The sequence below is a fragment of the Alligator sinensis genome, unplaced genomic scaffold, assembly GCF_000455745.1.
Source record: "Alligator sinensis unplaced genomic scaffold, ASM45574v1 scaffold1348_1, whole genome shotgun sequence".
Lineage (NCBI taxonomy): Eukaryota > Metazoa > Chordata > Crocodylia > Alligatoridae > Alligator > Alligator sinensis.
This window is the reverse complement of record NW_005843437.1, coordinates 87769-107756: the sequence shown is the minus strand read 5'-3', so window position 1 is coordinate 107756 and position 19988 is coordinate 87769. Positions and strand designations below refer to the sequence as shown.

The 19988-nt window shown below is 45.9% G+C and overlaps 1 protein-coding gene across 1 annotated transcript in view; it reads right to left on the bottom strand.

The window, feature by feature from the left end:
- The window catches only part of LOC102372031 (myeloperoxidase-like), a 96878-nt gene that overhangs the window by 12717 nt on the left and 64173 nt on the right, over positions 1–19988 (bottom strand). Inside the window, exons 6-9 of the mRNA XM_014527332.1 lie at positions 18892–19095; positions 14908–15223; positions 13165–13325; positions 8852–9104 (exon numbers count right to left, since the gene is read on the bottom strand). Coding sequence (XP_014382818.1) covers positions 8852–9104; positions 13165–13325; positions 14908–15223; positions 18892–19095 — 934 coding nt within the window. The remainder of the gene's footprint in view (positions 1–8851; positions 9105–13164; positions 13326–14907; positions 15224–18891; positions 19096–19988) is intronic.

The window sequence follows — 19988 nt, the reverse complement described above, 5'->3', positions numbered from 1 at the left end:
ATGGCTCTATGGAGCCAGGCTGGGCTGCATCAGCAGAGAGAAGGGAAGAGCCTTGCCACCCTGGCCAGCCCAGCTCCAGAGCCCTACCAGCCTGGCCCCATGCTCCTGCCACTCCTGGCCCCAGTGCACCACATGGACCCCGTGCTCCTGCCCAGCTGTCGCTGAGCTCTGCATGCCCGCCCACTGCCCTTTCCTCCTGCCTGCTGCTGCTTTCACAGCTTCCCTGCCCATGGCTACCACTGCTCCTCTCTACGCTGCCACCTGCTTCTCTGGCACCACATGGATCCTGGCTGCAGCACGAGGACTTCAGCAGCCAGCCTGGTCCAACCCTGAGGACTGGGGTGATCACAGTCCTCCCCTGCCTCCCCCCACTTTCTTATCTGAATTTCCCCCCAGTGCAGGGAGACAGGAACAGCCCTAGGGGCCCAGGTCAGAAGCCTCTGCTCCACACAGGGGTTCTGGCCAGGGGGGCGGTGCGGGCTGGGGCCACTGGGCCTTGCTTATGCAGCTGCTTGATCCTGCTGCTGCTTGATCCTGCTGGCTTCCCCTGGGTCCTACTGCTCCTGGCTTCTGTCAACTTTGACAGACAAGCAGGGGCAGATATATTAATTTTCTAAAAATTTTAGGGGCCCCATGGGCCAGATAGAATGGCCTTGTAGGCTGGACCCAGCCTGCAGGCTATATTTTGCCTGCCCCTGACTTAGATGTTGAAAGTTGTGTGCAAGACTCTAGACAGGCATGTACTGAATATATATCAGGATTTGATCTTCCTGCAATCAAGACACAAAAAGATAATGCCAAAGCATGTTAAGCTTGCTGATACATCATGCAACTAGAACTAAGAAGCTGGTAGAAAAATCTCCATGCTCCTGGGTGCATCATACTGTATGACACAGCTTGTTGCATTGAGACCACCATTGCTGAAAAAAACTTAAAGGAATTTAAGGAAAATTGAGTTGTTATCCCAAGGAATCTTATTCCCAGCCATTTTGTTCAGTTTTCACATTGGACAACATTAACATCTTGGAGGAGACATTGGAAGGAAAACACATTTCATGCAATGCAAATTGTAGCATTTCAAAGAGGACAATCAAAACCAGTTGAAATTGAAGGTATAGAACCTTGAAAGATGTACCATCTGAATTTGGCAAAGTCTCTCCAGTGATGATGACCCATAACAAGTCATTGAAACCACCTGTCCATAGTACAGTAGTAACATGAATGAAAAACTCAACAACATAGCTGTTCAGTATATATCAGCAGAGCTACCATGGATACTGAGTAGCATATCAGCCAACAACCATGAGAACATTGCTATACCAGAGTGGACAGCATTTAACCAGTTTCTTTCTGATGATACTATTATTTCACCGAATAGTGAGCTCTCCATCCGCACGTACATCGGAAAAAGCAATTGCTATCTCCTACCTGTCATCTTTAACTACTGCTTCACCACTGTCGTTTTGTTGTGTAACCACTGTTGAAATCTTACTGTAAGTAAACATTAAGTTCAATTTTACTATCTTCCAACTGAGTCAGTGTCCCTTTCATCCCCGGCCTGTCCATAAGGCGGGTTGGTCATCCACCCGCCCCCTGGTTCGACTGGTAAACCGCTGAGTGCTGTGGTTGCTGACAGATACTTCACCACCATTGATTTCTGGATTTTGTCCATACTGCTGGCACCAGCATCTGAATACACCATTTGGACTGCCATCATGCAATGTAAAACAATTACAGGATGCCTGGGATAACAGCACACAGTAATAACATTTGATCAGGCATTATATTGCAAAGCAAATGAACTTGTGTTGGCTCAGCCAGAAAAGACTGAAAGAGTAATAGATTTCACAGATTTCTAGAGTCGGAAGGGACCTAGTAGATCATTGGGTCCGATCCCATGCTCCAGGCAGGAAAGAGCGCTGGGGTAGGTAACCCCAGCCACATGCCTGTCTAATCTCCTCTTGAACATCTCCAGGGTAGGGGAAAGCACCACCTCCCTTGGAAGCCCATTCCATATTTTAGCAACCCTTACCATAAAGAATGTCTTCCTTATGTCCAATCTAAATCTGTTCTTCTTCAGTTTGTGGCCATTATTTCTGGTAACTCCAAGGGGCGGTTACCAGACTGGGATCATTTGACTGGGAGGCTTTGACATCATTATGGTTTACCTAACAGCAATTGGTCAGCATTGGATGGGAACTTGGGCATCAGTGACCACAACATGATTGAGTTCAGGATCCTGAGGAAAGGAAGGATGGAGAGTAGCAGAGTAAGAACCCTGGACTTCAAAAAAGAAGTCTTCCACTGACTCAGGGAACTCCTGGGTAGGATCCCCCGGGAGGCCAGGGGAGGAATATAATTATAATATTATTATAATTAAAATATTATTATAATGTTATGGGCATGCAGGGATGAAATCAGGTAGGCCAAAGCATAGATGCAGTTAAAGCTAGCAAAGGACATGAAGGGTAACAAGAAGGGTTTCAACAAGTATAATCAGCAACACGAGGAATATCAGGGAAAGTGTGGGTCCCTTATTGAATGTGGGAGGCAACCATGCACCCCAGCTCTGGTGAGAGAGACATGGGCTCCACAACTCAAGAAGGATGTGAAGAGGCTTGAGAGAGTCCAGAGGAGAGCCACGTGCACGATCAGAGGACAAGAAAACAGGCCTTATGAAGAGAGGCTGAAAGCCATGGGACTCTTCAGCCTGGAAAAGCGCAGGCTCATGGTTGACCTGGTGGCAGCCTATAAGTATATAAGGGGTGTATATCAGGATCTGGGGGAACGCCTGTTCACCAAAGCACCCCAAGGGATGACAACATCCAATGGCCACAAACTCCTCCAAGACCTTTTTAGGCTGGACATAAGGAAAAACTTCTTTACTGTCCGAGCCCCCAAAGCCTGGAATAGACTCTCTCCAGAGGTGGTGCAAGCACCTACTATAGACTCTTTTAAGAAACTTTTGGACACTTATCTTGCTGGGATCCTTTGACCCTAACTGACTTCCTGACCCTGGGTTAGGAGTGAAAGAACAGGTTAGGGACTACCTAGAAAAGCTGGATATGTACAAGTCCATGGGGCCTGATGGGGTGCATCTGAGGATGCTACGGGAGTTAGCTGATGTGATTGCAGAGCCACTGGGCATAATCTTTGAAATGATTGGACAAGGGCAAACATAGTGCCCATATTTAAGAAAGGGAAAAAGGAGAATCCAGGGAACTACAGACCAGTCAGCCTCACCTCAGTCCCTGGAAAAATCATGGAACAGATCCTCAAGGAATCCATTTCTAAGCACTGGGAGGAGAAAAAGGTGATTAGGAATAGTCAGCATGGATTCACCAGGGGCAAGTCATGCCTGACCAACCTGACTGCTTTCTGTGATGAGGTGACCATTGGATGTGGTGTAGCTTGATTTTAGCAAGGCTTTTGATACGGTCTCCCACAACATTCTTGCAGGCAAGCTGAGGAAGTATGGGCTAGATCAGGGGTTGTATGGGCTAGATCAGAGGTACTTAGGAAGGCCCTAGGGGGTACACGCAGGAGGGCAGAGACAGAGCACTGCCACCCATGACCCCATGCCACTGCCTCCCAGGAGCAGGTCCAGGGCAGGGCGAGGGCAGCAGTGCGCCTCTGTGGGCTGCACAGGTGTTGCCCAGCCGGTCAGATGAAGAGGAAGGTGGGGGAGTTTGCATGCAGTGGCAGCCACCACTGCCATCCACCACCCCATGTTTGGCCACACACCACCCCCCTGCTCCACATCCGGCTGTGCGCCACCCCCACTCCTCCCCCCCACTCCATGTCTGGCTGCTAGGGGTACACTTATTAAAAAAGGTTGAAAACCCCTGGGCTAGATAAATGGACTGTAAGGTGGATATTAAACTGGCTGGAGCATCAGGTTCAGAGAGTAGTAATCAATGACTCAATGTCTAGTTGGCAGCCGCGATCAAGTAGAGTGCCCCAGGGATTGGTCCTGGAACCAGTTTTGTTCAATGTCTTCATCAACAACCTGGAAGATGGCATAGAGTGCACCCTCAGCGACTGTGCAGCTAACACCAAGCTAGGGGAAGCAGTAGATAAGCTGGAGGGTAGGGCTAGGATTCAGAGTGACCTAGACAAATTGGAGGATTGGGCCAAAAGGAATCTCATGAGGATCAACAATGACAAGTGCAAAGTCTGCACTTAGGATGGAACAATCCCATGCACCAGTACAGGCTGAGGGCTGACTGGCTGGGCAGCAGCTCTGCAGAAAAGGACGTGGGGGCAGTGCCGTAGCAAGAGGAAGGTGAGCAGGGAGACTGCCCCAGGCGCTGAAGTGAAGGGGCACCAACAGGCACTGCCCCGCCAGGGCGGGGCATGGGATGGAGCTTGCTGCTCATTTGTGGGGAGCGGGGATGGGGGAAGGGTGGCTCCTGCCACTGCATGTACTCCCAGGCAAGCATGGGGAGACATGTGGCCCTGGATCTCTGTGCAGGGTGAGGGTGGGCTGCCACTGCAGGCTTTGCCCCAGATGGCAAATTTCATCGCTATGGCACTGCCTGGGGGTTACAGTGGACAATAAGCTGAATATGAGCCAGCAGTGTGCCCTTCTTGCCAAGAAGGCTAACAGCATACTGGGCTGCATTGGTAGGTATGTTGCCAGTAGGTCAAGGAAAGTGATTCTTCCCCTCTATTCAGCACTGGTGAGGCCAGATCTGGAGTACTGTGTTCTATTTTGGGCCACTACAGAAAAGATGTGGAGCCACCTTCAACTACCTGAAGGACGGTTCAAAAATGGATGGAGCTAGGCTGTTCTCAGCGATGGCAGATGACAGAACAAGGAGCACAGTCTCAAGTTGCGGCAAGGGAAGTTTAGGTTAGATATTAGGAAGAATTTTCTCACTAGGAGAGTAGTAAAACACTGGAAGAGGCTACTTAGAGAGGTGGTAGAAGCTCCACCCTTAGAGGTTTTCAAAACCCAGCTAGACAAAGCTTTGACTGGGATGGTCTAGTTGGGGATGGTTCTGCTCTGAGTGGGGGGTTGGACAAGATGATCTCCTAAGGTCCCTTCCAACCCTAACTTTCTATGATTCTTCTGGATATTAGAGTGAAATTATTCGATCAAGGAAAAGCTTTGGATAAACTTCTGCCTACATACAACTCCTTTGTTTATCATGTATGTAGAGCCAGTTATCAAAGTCTTGTTTGGCAAAGTGTGCTCAAACCTAATCTACCATTGAGATCACCTGACCAGTGTGGTTGGCATGCTGAAAGTGATGCTTATGTTCCTATCATAAACACGCTTCAACCATTATTAGCATGTTACCTTCAGATAATAAGTTGCAAGTACAAGATGGAATGCTAGGGACCAGCATGTTCATGCAGGCAGGTTAACGTGCCATGCACTCGTGACTGTGAGTGCTATGAGAAAACATGTTGTAATCCATATAACTACAGAGATTCAGAAATAGATTCAAGTAATGAAAAGATCTGAAAAAACTGTAATTACCCATTGGATTAATGTTATATATACCATTGTATTACCATGATATTACCGTTGGATTAGACTATATTTTCCTATTGTCTTGAGCCAAACTATATGTCTGTGTGTTTCATTGCCATTAAGTGATGTATTATTATCTGACTTATCTGCTTTCCAAAATAAAAAAGTATTGTCTTATTCAGTACAACTCAAGTATGCTAGGCTGGGTTATAATCTTTTCAGTACTGTAGACCTCCTAAGAAATTTGTAGTGATAGAATTTGTGAGGTTTTAGTATTAAGAGTATTATTTACTGGATTTTTAAATTACATTGAGTCAATACCTACATGCTAATGTCTCAGCCATCTTGGAATCTGATATGGCTACCATGACAGAAATGTTACAATTGATCTCTTTGGTTCATACAATGTTGGTTTTCTCATTGGAATTAGTTTTCTAACCCTACTGGGGGCTGAAATAGTGACTAAACATGAATTCATAACAGCCATCTTGGATTCCAATATGGCAGCTACACATACTACCTGTCAGATTGATTTGATTTTTCTGACATGGTAGACCACCTCTATATTAAACACACAGTTGTCACTTGTGGCAATGAGCTGCCTACAACAACAAAATCAAGAAACCTTATTGGTCATTTTATACCCACCTATTAAACATGTTTCAAGTTTTCAGGGAAAACAGAAACTGGAATTTTTGGGCTTTGGTGATAAAAAGGAATTACTTAATTGTTAGCTGAAATTTTTTTCAAGAAAAATAAGATGTCAGAGTCAGGCAATGCCTGGGAGACAAGAGAAACAACAACAAGGAACAAACACTATTTACTGAGAAAACACTTAAGAAGAAATTTCCCCCTGAACTCTAACTATGAGTGAGCTAGGTCAGGCCCTGGTCAGAATGGGGATTTGCTCATTTTACATTTCCAAAGCTGTTTAGTTTTAGGTGGCCTCCCTTGTGGTTTCAAAGTAGTCTTACCACTTAGCTTTGGAGACTTGGCCATCACTTAGTTCCTCCCTCTCAGGAACACTTTTCCAAATACATAACTTAAATTTCCTTTTCTTAGCTTTAAACTATTGTTCTTGGTTCCCCCTGCTGATCTCCACTGAGGAACCCTTTGTTCGCTCTGGCACTTACAATCTTCAAGTAAGTAACTCTTCCCCATCACTCATCATTTTACCACCTGCTGTAATGACTGTTTGCTTGATCCCAGCAGTTTCACACTGTGCTAGGTGCTGTGCCAGTGCAATAGCTGACCTGACTCATAGCCCATGTGTAGAGCAGCTTCCCTGTGTGCCCTCCTGAAGAACCTCATGGGCTAGGAAGTTAAACTCTTATTTACTGTATCACTGAAGTGTCAGGAGGCCCAAACCAACATCAGGACTCAACATATTCTTGGACTTCAAGAAAGCCTCTCACCTGGTGTCCCGATGTCCTCATGGAAAAGTTGGGGAATTGTGGCTTAGACAATTTCACAGTTCAATAGCTGGGGAACTGGCTCCATGGATGGACCCAGAGAGTCAGAGTTGATGGATCCAAATCAACATGGCACACTGTAACTAGTGGTGTGCCCCAGGGCTCCATTCTTGGACCTGTACTCCTCAATGTGTTTTAAAAGTATCTTGATTCAGGTGTTATAAGCAGACTGGCTAAGTTTGCTGACAACACCAAACTATGGGAAAGTGCAGAAAAACTATGGGGAAGTGCAGCCATCCTAAAGGATAGGCTGGCAATCCAGGCCAACCTCAACAGGCTTACAAGGTGGATGGATCAAAACCTGATAGCATTCAACAGTAAGAAATGCAAGGTGCTCCACCTTGGGAGAAAGAACCCATACCACTCTTTTGGCTCAGCAGTGCTACACTAGCTAGCACCATGTCTGAAAGAGACTTGGGGGTCATGATTTGCCACAAAATGAGCATGAGCCATCAATACGACACCGCAGCCGGCAAAGCAAACAAAACTCTAGCCTGCATCTTCCAATGCATCTCAAACAAGACCTGAGAAGTCATCCTCCCACTTTACTTAGCCTTGGTGAGACCACGGCTGGAATACTGTGTTCAGTTCTGGGCTCTGCAATTCAGAAAGGATGTGGAGAAGCTCAAGAGTCCAGAGGAGAGCCACATGGATGATTAGAGGACAAGAGAACAGGCCTTATGAGGAGAGCCTGATAGACATGGGACTCTTCAGCCTGAAAAAGCATAGGCTCAGGAGTGATTTGGTGGCAGCCTATAAATATATAAGGGGTGTGTACCAGGAAGTGGGAGAATGTCCACCAAGGCACTGCAGGGGAAGACTAGGTTCAATGGTCACAAACTCTTGGAAGACCATTTTAGGCTGGACATAAGGAAAAACTTCTTTACTGTCCGAATCCCCAGGGCCTGGAATAGACTTTCCCCAGAGGTGGTGCAGGCACCTACTCTGGATTCCTTTAAGAAACACTTGGATGCCTATATTGCTAAAATCATTTGACCCCTGCTGACTGCCTGCCCTTTGCCGGCTGGACCCAATGATCTTGCAAGGTCCCTTCCAGACCTAATGTCTATGAAATCTATTAAATCTAGGTTGGGAGGTGAACAGGCCTGACTAAGACCAAGGTCCTGTGGCACTTGGTGCTGGACTTACAATGTCTAGACATAAGACTGCAGGGGCAACACAGAGGAGGTGCATGTGGATGCACGTGCACCCCCTGAGCGTGGCAGTGCACCCCCTGCAAAAGTGCTGGCGACATCTGTGGGAGGTCCATGATCACCGCTGGCTGCCACCGACACTGCTGGAGGCACCTGTGGGTGGTCGCTGACCTCTGGTTGGCGCTCACCCGCCCCCCCCGACAGTGCTGGCAGCATCTGTGGGAGCTCCCAGCTTACTGCCGCCGCGCTCCCACCACCGCGCTCCCACTGCCCACACAGCCGTGCACCCCAGCCACTGGGGGCATGTGTCTTTCATGAAACTCTGATAATGCTCTGTGCTAAGCAGGGGGTTGAGGGCTATTGGTTTATGAGTACAGACTGTTTAATTGTAGATAAAGCTATACAGTTCTTATAATGGTGAGAATAGGGAGATCATCTGGTTTAAAATAACTAGGCAGGATATTTCAGTGTCCGACTAGTAGGATACAAGATATAGGAAAAAACTTTCTTAGTTACCAACTGCAACTTTAACAAATGTTCTGGTACATAGATACAAATGAAAAATAATCTAAGTAGCTTTAGGCTCAGATTCAACAAGGAACATAAACATGGGTTTAAAACCAATTAATCCAATGGGATTTAGGTGGGTATTTAAAGTTAACTACCTGCTTCAGTACATGGTTGAGTCTTTGCTCTAATGTTAGAGCAAGATTGCAATCACGGACCTGGTGAAGCATGCTTACCTTCCAATACAATTCTCCAGGAAGCACAGAAGGTGAGGTGAAGAGGAACACAGGGATATGAACTTGAAGGCTGGAAATCCTCATTTAGCCGAGACACAAAAGGCTGTACAGAACTATGACCAAATCGGAAAGCCAGTGAAAACACGTTTGTCACAGTGGGATCAACTGACTCATTATAGCCACTGTACAGTGGTACCCACTTCTCCTTCTCATCTCCAAATACACGGGGCAGGTAATCTCTGTATGTTATTATCTGGAAAGGAGACAGGGTTAGCAGCTCATGCATACATTTTGAAAGGAGAAAAAATTATCATTTTTCAGTGTTGGCTGGCCAAAATTTTCTGTCAAAGTGCAAAATGCTAATTAAAAGTCTCCAAACCCAGAAATCCATCAATCAGGCTTCTCCAGGCACATCACTCCATGCCTGCTCTTGCAGGCCTGGTGCAGCCTCACTGGCAACCTTCTAGGATTGGAGCATGTCATCAGGTGGTAGGGCATGCATAGCCCAACCCAGGCAGGCTCCGCTGTTGCCATTGTATAAACAAGGCCTAGGAGCTCTGGCCTGACAGACTGAAGCCAGGAAAGCCCAGGTGGAAAGGCTGATTTCTTACCCCATGTTAGATTCAGTGGTAGGAAGTCAAGCAATTGGATCAAAAGAGCAGGGCAGCTCACAACAGGAGTCTCTGATGTGCACACCTGGTTCTGGTGAGCAAGGAGCTCTGTATCTGTGGTACTGAAGGTGAAGCCCTTCTCAAAACAGCTCCAGTCACACAAGATTCAGCTCTTGCAGAGTGTCAGAGTTGAGGGTTCAGTGCAGGAGCCTGAAACACTGTCTCTGTGAGGCTGACTTTGGTCTGGGAATGCTCTCAGACCTGCTGCAGCTCAGTGCTTTGAGGACAGAAAGTGCTGCCTGAGAGATACAGACATTTCTTCCTGCTACTACCCCAGGATGATGGATTTGGAGTTAACTCTTTTACATCACAGGCCCAAAAGACAGCATCTTATCCAAAGGCATGATGGCTTGCAGCCAGGCCTCCTCCTGGCTTTTTGCCTCTGACAAAAGGAGCTTCAGAACAAACCTAGACCCTGCCCTTCACTGAGTCACTGAAGCAGATTCTTTACTGATCCGTTACAGGCTGTCTGCTGTTGCACCAAATACAGTATTTGCAGAGAAGGAAGCCTCCCTTCAACAGCCAGGTCAGGGTTCCAGCACAAAAGCTAACATGTTAAATCTTCCTGTGTAGTTAAGTAAATTTGCAGAGCACTGTGTGTAAAGCCCTAAAGAGGAGGAAAAAGCACAGCTGTAAGGATAAAAACATAGCAGAGGGACTCACGACCTAGAAATGTGCTCAAAACATTTGGATCTTCACAGGCAGTTCCAAGAGGGAAAGATAAATCATGTCCAAACCTGAGTAAGAAATTGTCTCAGTCATTAAGCATTGTTAAACGTGTTCCTGACATGGTGCCGGGTGCTTTTTATTAGCGATCCATGCTAATTAAAAGCGTCAACGCATCTTTATCAGCGGTGCAGCGCATCTCCATGCTGAGAAAATGGAGGCAGCACTTTGAACTAACACATATTGACCGTGTTTTATTTCAAAGCACATCACCATCATTTTCTCAGTGTGAAGACATGCTGCACCGCTGATACACGTTGTGAAGAGGGACTGGTTAAAAAAGAGATCCAGGGAACACCAAACGCAATCGCGATCACGCCGGGAGAATGCCGTTTCTGGAGCAGCTGTTCTTTGAAGTTGGAAAGACCCAGCACGGCATTGTCAAGATGGAGATAAATAAGATGCTGGCTCAGGAAGTAATAACAGAATCCCGTAGTCCATGGCGTAGCCCCCTAGTAGTTGTATCCAAACAAGATGGTACCTTACGATTGTATGTAAACTTCAGAAAATTGAATGCAATTTCAAAATTTGATGCTTTCCCTATGCCTCAAATTAGTGAATTACTAGAGAGGCACAATTTATATCCACACTGGATTTGACTAAAGGGTACTGGCAAATACCCATGTGAAAAGATCAAGCAAAAACCGCTTTTGGTACGCCCTGGGGATTGTATGAATTTAAATGTATGCCGTTTGGCCTACGTGGGGCCGCAGCCACATTCCAATGGCTGATTGATTGGGTCTTAGCTCCACATCAATGATATGCTATGGCATACATAGATGATATCATTATTTATATTAATGACTGGGAACAACACTTAGAAGCCCTGTGGGCAGTCCTACATGAGTTATGATTAACTGGTCTGATGGCGAATCCAAGAAAATGTGCGCTCAGGAAAGCTGGGACTAAGTATTTAGGTTTCATGGTAGGCCAGGGATGTATTAGTCCTCTAACAGACAAGATAGAGGCTATCTGAGACTATACACCACCCCATACAAGGAAACAAATGCAGGCCTTTCTAGGATTGGCTAGTTACTATCGCCAGTTCATTCCATATTTTACTGAAGTAACAGCCCCATTAACAGACTTACTAAAGGGAAGAGGTAATGGACACCTCATGTGGAGTAAAGATCATATGGAAGCTTTCTGAAAAACACAACAGGCCTTGTGTAAGGAGGTGGTGCTTCACAGTCCCAACTTCAACCATCCTTTTGTCCTTATAGACACATGCATCCAACAAAGCCGTGGGCGCTGTGCTGACACAACAGGTGGATGGCATGGAATGTCCTATCGCCTATACTAGTAGGAAGCTACAACCCCAGGAACAAAGGTACACCACAACCGAATGAAAGTGCCTGGCCATTAGATGTGGAGTAGAATATTTTCACTACTACCTCTTAGGATGCAAGTTCACATTAATAACGGATCATGCCCCTTTAAAGTGGCTAAAAACCACTCAGTCTGATAATGCATGGATAACTCGTTGGACCCTTGCTTTACAACCTTCTCATTTTGATATCGAATTTAGGCCCAGCCGAGCCAATGTGGTGGCCGACTTCCTTTCCCGATGTCACCCAAACAAAAACTCCCCAAAGCAGCATAACACCACTGCAGATGAAAACTATGAGAGGATGCAACAAAAAAGGGTGCCTGACGGCGTCTTAAGGGGGAGGATGTGTAAAGAGGGACTGGTTAAAAAAGAGATCCAGGGAACAAAAAATGCAATCACGATCACACTGGGAGAATGCTACTTCTGGATCAGCTGTTTTTTGAAGTTGGAGAGACCTGGAACGGCGCGGCACAGCGCGCAGGGAGAGGGAAGACGGAGTGTGTTTTTGAGAGAGGATCGAGACAGAGGAATCTCAGGAGCCGGTCTGATTAGGAGAGAAGGCTCAACCAGAGGGAAGGATCTGGAGTCCCTGAAGAAATAGGGTGCCTCATGAGCCACTCAGAAGAGTAGTGCGACAAGAATAGAAACCGTGAGAAGGAAGGAGCCGCGGATACTCGTCAGCTTACACAAAGGTCCAGTTCATTCTTCCTTGTTCAGTTTTTATGGTTTTGGTTTTTTTAATTTGATTGGGACTGGGGGTGTTCTGAGTGTGTTGGGAAGAGGAAGAGTCCAAATCCGGGTTGTGCTAACACCAAAACAAGAAGGAAGCAGGGGCATACAGAAAGACTTATTAATATCTCACCCCCCCTCCCTCCCCTGGGAAAAAACCCAAAACAAAACAAAAAGGAAGAAGAAAGAAAGATACTGAAAGAAATAGAGAAAAAATAATATAAATAGTTCTGAATGTGACTTTAACTTGTTGAGCTTTAATTTGTTGAGTACATGTCTTTATGGTGTTAAATAAATGCAACAAAAAGTGTTCTCAAAGGTTTAAATAAAAGTATGTAAAACAGTTTGAAAGATTCACAAGTTGTATGAATGCTCACTGATAGAGGCTGTAAGAAGAAAAAAAGTTAATAATAAAGAGAATTGATCAACCATATATGAATTGGACTCAATTGATGATTAAAAATTCTGGGATGTTGTCCGAAGGAACTAGAGGAGAGGGGTAACGCAGTCAAAAATCTCCCTGTATAGTCGGTGTCCTACGGCACCAATAACACCTCCCGACTGATAACATCAAATTAGATTAAGATGTGGCAGGCGAGAGTCGGACTATAAAGCAGAGGTACACAAATCTGGCAATCAGAGACATAAGAGCAAAGATCAGACTCTCAAGTATTAAGGGAAAACCCCACACACGTGATGCATGAGGCTGTCAAAGCACATCAATTTATGTGCTCCAGCAGACTCAATTAATCGAGTCTGCTCTGACGTGCTGGGTTTCCAGCGCATCAGAGCAGGTTTCCTGCATGTGTGTAAGTGCCTTAAGTAAATGACAGCAAAAATGATATTTCAGCTGGTACCTGGGTCATAGCACCAATTATTTTTCGGGCTTCCTGGTAGAGCTTCTCTCCATCCCAGTGGCAATTTAGTTTCCTTAACTCAGCAGCCAGGCGATTGTGTTCCCGCAAAAAGAGGGTGTGCAGAGCTGAAAGCCCCAGATTTTCAGGTGCTCGTGCATCACCTAAACAGATAGATTTAAGTAAGCAATGGAACTGTTTTAAAATGTACAAAGGAGATTCTTAAACTGGGTTGGGAGCAATTCAGCAGAATTAGAGCTGAAAAATTGCCCATAGTTAAGGTTGACTAGCACTTTTCCTGCCAAAGATTCTGTTTTCAATTGCTTATAATTTTAAATTTAAACCATTCTGACTGAAATTCCCCATCCAAGTATCTACCCTGGCTGAATCTTCTTTGGACATTTTCAGCACAAATGTGAGAGTGCACGCATGGTATTATTTGGTTAGTATTTAAAAAAAAATTCTTACACCTATTTCATTGAGGAAGTCCAGTCTTTGGAGCAAGAACTTTTAACTGGGCAGAGAAAAGGCCTCAGTTGTAAAATTGTGGCTGTGTCGCTCCTATGAATAGCAGCCCAAATCTGACAAACTTATGAGTCTGAAATACTCCACGCAGTTCATTTTCTGTAGAAGTTTGTTGGAGTCTGGTAGAAAAAAATATCTAGGTCTTCTCTTTGCCCGGAGCAGGCTCCATACGGTCCAGTCCATGTGGTAGCTGCACCTTGGATGCACTTCCACAGAACAGCTGAGCACCAGGCAGCTGGAGCCAAGCAAGATGTTATTAGTCCAAGTGCCCTGGAGAAGCCAAAAAACGAAACAAGTGGCTTGTTCCTCTGGCACCCTTGTGTGGAATCAGACAAAATGAATGCCTTAAACTTTGATAAGATGACCATAACAGGTTTGTGGGGAATTGCTGGCTCTGCATATTAGAGCAGACAAAGGGAAAGTGTTTGTTCTTTGTAATTCCCCTGCAACTGCTTCACTCACCGCGGCCTTGAAGGTAGCAGAAAAAAGTATGTGCCTGTTCTTCCTGAGATAACAGAGTGCTTGCTAGTTGTCTTTGACTGCTTACTCAGAGAATTTTATTTTTGCAATCGTGTCCTGTGTAACAGTCTGTTTAAAAGCTTATATAAACTGCATGATTCTGTTTGAAGGCAGAGACCTCCCTGGAGTGCTGGTGAATCCATGTTACTCTGCGCTCTCTCCCACAGTACTGTGGATCTGAATAAAAGCTTCTACTGACCTGACCCTAAAGTCTACATGTGTTTTTCCATGATACTTGTGTACTGCTTGGAGCCCCATAAGGGCAGAGGTTAAAGAGAACAGCCTGGCTCCAATGCCAGGGGATGGGTGCAGGGAGGAGAGGAGTGACAGAACCCAAGGAGATATGGACAGGAGATGAGGATGGAGCTCAGATAGGAGTTGAGGACAAGGAGGGAGGGGTTGGGAGGCATACCACGATATAGTCCCATGAGACCCTGGAACAGGCATCAGGATTTCCTAGCCTCAGCACCACTCTAGGTGGCCTGTCCATTGGAAAATACAGTTGTCAGTGACCCTCAAGAGACTGAGGGTCAAGAGGCATGCACCCTGTTCTAGATCTGCTCTAAACCAAAGATGGATTCACTCAAGGCAACCTTAAAGCTCGGGTGATACAGAAGGTCAAACAAGATGATCACAGTTTGCCCATGGGTCTTTAATCTATGAAAGTTTCTCATGCTCTCATGGTCTGGACACATAACTTACCTGCTTTAAAACAGGGGATGTTTGCTGTCTTGTTTGTGAAAGTACAGATACTTTTGGTCTTGTTCTCAAAAGGCAGTAATTCTAACCCTGCATCTGTAAATTTCTGGTTCACAGCCATCAAACCCAGCTGGTTTGTCTGATTCCTCAGATACCTAGCCAAAGGTACTTCACTGCCATACACCATGCTGGCATCAATGAAGGAAGTGATTGCATTGATCTGTTCTCGTATAAACGTTCTGGGATTGCACACTGGAGCTGAACGAGTAAGTGGCATACAGATATTTGAGCTCTGAAAACGTGGATCATCTGAAGGAAACTAAAAAACAATAAAAGCAAATTACTCCCAGTGAAAACTGTAGCTATCCAACTCATATTATGTAGTAATATAGCAGTATCAGACCCTTCAGAAAAAGAGATCATATACCTTACTCAAGGCAGTTGTGAGAACCTGTTTTTCAGAGGGCATCAGCATAGAGCTGTGTAAACCCTAATGCATGGTGGTTTTACAGGCCTTATTAGAATGTTCATTAGCTTTAATTGTTATGTTGTATATTAGATTGTATAACTACTCAATCCTTCTTCAAATCTTGCTGAAGTCATGGCCTCAATAAAATCCTGTGACAATGAGTTCTAGTTGTATGAAAATATTTTCTTTTAGAAGTTTTAAAATTTGCTGTCCACTCTGTGTCTTTGTGCAGAATTATATGCAGTTATGCAATTAGAACCCTAGCACATAGGGATGAAAGGGACCCCACAGCACCATCCAATCCAGTGTTTCCTAAAGTAGAGCATACCTCTCCTGAGGATATGCAGAAAACTTCGAGATATAATGCAAGACAAAAAGAATGGAAGAAGGAAAGGGAAGAAAAGAAAGAATGAACCCCCACACCTCCCCAAAGAGCAAACCTACAATCTCGCTTAGGTTGTGGGATAAATTACAATATAGTTATAGAAGATACAGCAAGGTGGCATCTTAAGGTGGCTTTACATGTGCTTTGAGATGCTTTAATTAGAGAAGCTTTTGTTTGATGAGTTTTAGTTAAAGCACCCCCACCGCCATTTTGAAGAATGGGAATGCTGAATATATGAGATACTGAGTCTGCTGGAGTGTGCTAATTACCATGTGTCAGAGCAGGTGTTGGGTACATGTAGAGGTGCCCTTAAAGACTAACTGGTTTAGAGAGGCATGAGCTTTTGTAGGCAACAATCTACTTATCAGATGCTAGGAATTAGGGCTGTGCAAAGCTTTGGTCCCTGATTCCATTCAGCAGAGATTTGGCCCAATTTGGTGGCTGAATCTCTGAATCCAAATTGAATCAGAGGACCCTTTAGTCTCTCCAAATCAATTTGGCAACCTCCGAATCAATTTGGAGAGATTCGGACAGATTCGGCGATTCAGACGTAGATACAGCTTTAAATGTTTTTTTCTCCATACCTCTAGGTAGTAGGGGATCTGAATGCTCTGGTACTGGGACAGATGCAGCGTCCCACAGAAGCATGGGGGGGAGCTCCCCAGCACGTTCGGCAGCAAATCTGGAAGTGAACCAGAAGCACTTCCGATCTACTTCCTGGTCCACCGGGGAGCACGCAGGGGCCACCCCACCTCCAGCTCAGCGACTGGTGCCTCCTTGGTCTGGGAGGGAGGGGCACCCAGGGTCCCCCTGTGGCTGATTGCCAAGCCAGGGGCGTATGGGGGGGTCCCCCCAGCACACTCCCTGGCAGACCCAGAAGTACTTCCTGTGTACTTCCAAGTTCATTGCTGAGCACGCTGGAGAGCCCCCCGTACTCCTGTGCGACACTCCATCCACCCCAGCACCGCAGCGATCATGAGCCGCACCTGCTACCTCCAGGTACATAGAAGAAAAATTTTAAAGCTGTGCCTGTGTCCTAATTGCTGATTCACCGAAACAGCATTGAATCTTCAGATTCAGATTTGGCCAAGACGAATCAGGGACAGTGATCCAAATCAACGAATCGAATCACTGTCCGTAATTTCGGGCTGAATCCAAATCGAATAGGGCCCGTTTCGCACAGGCCTACTAGGAATGGATTGGTCAAATGTATTATGGTTCGGGCAAGTATATATTTACAACCATATAAATATAGTTGTAGTGACCATGTTTATTATCCATAGCCTGGAATCCTAAGAGTATATAGCAGTATAAAACATTTTTAAAGTGTATAGGAGCCCCAAAAACATGAGAATCAGGGATCTAGCACATCTCTCTGCTTCTAGGCAAGATCAACTATTCGTAAATCATTCTTGTTAGATAATTTTTTAACGTGCTCTTAAAAACTGCCAGAAGTGGAGAGTCCACAACCTCTTTATATCATATATTCCAGCCCGGCTCCCTGGCATCGCCTGGGAAGTAATATAAGCTCAGCCTCAGAATACATATGTTCAGTTGTTATTTTGGCAGGTTGCCATCTTATTTTTGCAGACTAGAAGTGACAGAAAGGAAATGGTGATTTGTAAGTGTTATAGCTCAGCAAAGTATGGGGGCTGGCAGGTGTTCATTTAAAAGCATGATGGGATCTGATCCCCAGTCTCAAAAAACCCCCCACTCCTCTTATGCTACATATTCATGGCAGGGGGTGTGATTATTGGGATCAAGGATCAGATCCCAACATGTCACTGTCAGCAGGGAGCCTGGGGCATGTGCTGGAAATTTCTGGACTGGTGGGGGAGGAGATTGGGGGGGGAGGGCGGGGGAAACACGGATTTTGATCAACTCCCCTGCTCTGACAGCTGCAAACCCACAGGCTCTTCTGCCAGAACCCCAGGAATGGGGAGCCTCTCCCCAAACCTGGGATCCCATTCCCATTGGATGTTTAACAGCCATGTGCGCAGCCTCTTCCCATGTTTTGGTCCCTGTGGCTTGATTGTCTAAAGTTCCTTGACTTTAGATTGAAAGGCATTTTAAAGTGCCTAGCTCTGCAGCTCCCTGGGACCTAGGTCATAGGGCAACGATGGCTCTGGGGCAAGGCAGAAAAGAAAATGGGGGTTGTCAAGTTCCTGGTTCAGGGGAGCCCCTCAGCTCCCCCCATACTGGGAAACCTTCCAACCTGCACCCCTGGCATCCCATTTTCAGTACCGGGACTGGGTCTGCAGAAAGTAGCAGACCTATGACCAGAGTCACAATGCATAATCATGGACTCCATGCTTCTTGTGGTTAGGAAAGCTTGACACACACACAGCCCAAGTCCACAGTGGACAGCAAGGGCTCCACTACTTTTACATACACTGGGTGACTCTACACATGCAATTAGTTCAAAGCAATACACTCTGGACCAGTTTCAGCCAGAGTAAACTACTCCCAGGCACAGCATCTATACATGCACCTGAGACAGCAGCAATTTGAGCTGCGTCTGAGCAGTTTATGCCAGGGCTGCTTCTGTCCTGCTCAGGCTGAACTGGCAGAGGGCACAGACGGTCAGCCCAAGGCTCTGGGTGGTAATGTTGAGTGTCAGAGGAGCTGGCTGGGGCACACGGGTGTTGAAAGTGCAGAGCCATGTGGCTAGGCAGCACACAAAAATCTTTTCCGCTGCTGCCTGGGCTGACCAGGTGCAATTTACATCCATAGCCAGCATCCACACATGCATTTAAGTTCAGCTAATTACTGCACCATAAAATAATACTGACCCTGACAGTACTGTCTTACAGTGGCATTAATTAGTTTACTGTAGCCTAATAATGTCACATGTATAAATGATGACACTTTACTCTAAAGCTAATTAGTATACTTTGCAGTTAGATGCATGTGTAGATGCAGCCACTGTAAATCAGTAGCAACACTAAGTCTAAGGCACCAGCTATTTTGGCTGCTTCTAAAATGCATCTATTTGCTATAGATGGATAAGTATTAAGCATATGAAGTCCTCAGAGCTAGAATTCAGTGTCTTCAAATGCTTTTGAAAATCTAGACTGAAGAGCCCAGGTGCTATATCTGAAAGGGAAGAATGGAATAAAGGTTATATCAATACCTTAATCGGGAAGCAGGGTGACTGATAGGTGCAACTGGTCTCACAATTAAATGTTTTACTGTTGTGGCCTTCACCAGCAGCAGGTGCCAAGTCCAAGTCATGGCTCACCCACTGACCCCATTGCATGAAAAATAAAGAGTGCTCCTGGTCATGAGTGATGTTCTCATTGGCTGTGTGAGCAATTTTGCTGGACACATTTCGAACCTGCAGGAATTCAAAACAGAAACTTATGTAGAGGACATAGTGAACATAAGCAACCCCAGAGAGGAAGTGCTGTGACTTACAGGTGGTTTGTTAAAATACTGAGGAGAGTACCAAACACAAGCTTTGGGGCGAAATTCAGGTTCTGAAGCTATACGATTGCTGGGGGTGCAGCCTTCAGTCATCCACATGGAACTGCGCCAATAAATATCTTACTGTATTTTCCCATGCTTTCCTTCACCCACAAAATCAACTATCCTCCTTCAACCCCCTTCCTAAAACTCCTTTACCCTGGAGGCATATGAAGCTCTTGCCCAAAGCAGTCAGGCAGTGGCCACAGTTCACCAGCTGCCTGTTCACCTCTAGATAATATGCAGAGTGAAGTGGTGGAGATTTTTAAAAGGAAAAACACCTAAGTCAAGTGAAAGGGACAAAGAGCCTTGTAAGGCCCTGTTAGCACTAGATCAGGATAAATGGCCTCACAGAATTGCCCTCCTATTTATTAATCAAGCCTCTAGAATTAGCAAGAACAGGATTGTAAAGCAGTGGTGTCCAAGAGGCCTGTGTGAAGCGGCTAGTTTTCACTTCGGATTCGGCCGATTCAGGGGACAGTGATTTGATTCAGTGATTCGAATCACTGTCCTGAATCGATTTGGCCTAATCTGATTCAGAGATTCAGCAGCAGCCAAATCTCTGAATGCGCCAGGCCAGGCCCATCCCCCGCCCACTCCTCCATCCCCGCAATGGCTGCCTCACCTGCCCCAGCTCTCTGCACTTTGAAAAAAAGCCCCGACTCAGCAGGTGCTGCGCCGGGGGAAGCAATCCCCACTACCCTCACTGCCTCATGCTGCACAGGGGCCTCTGCATGAGCCCCCCAACCCCCCCCTTCTCCCCCA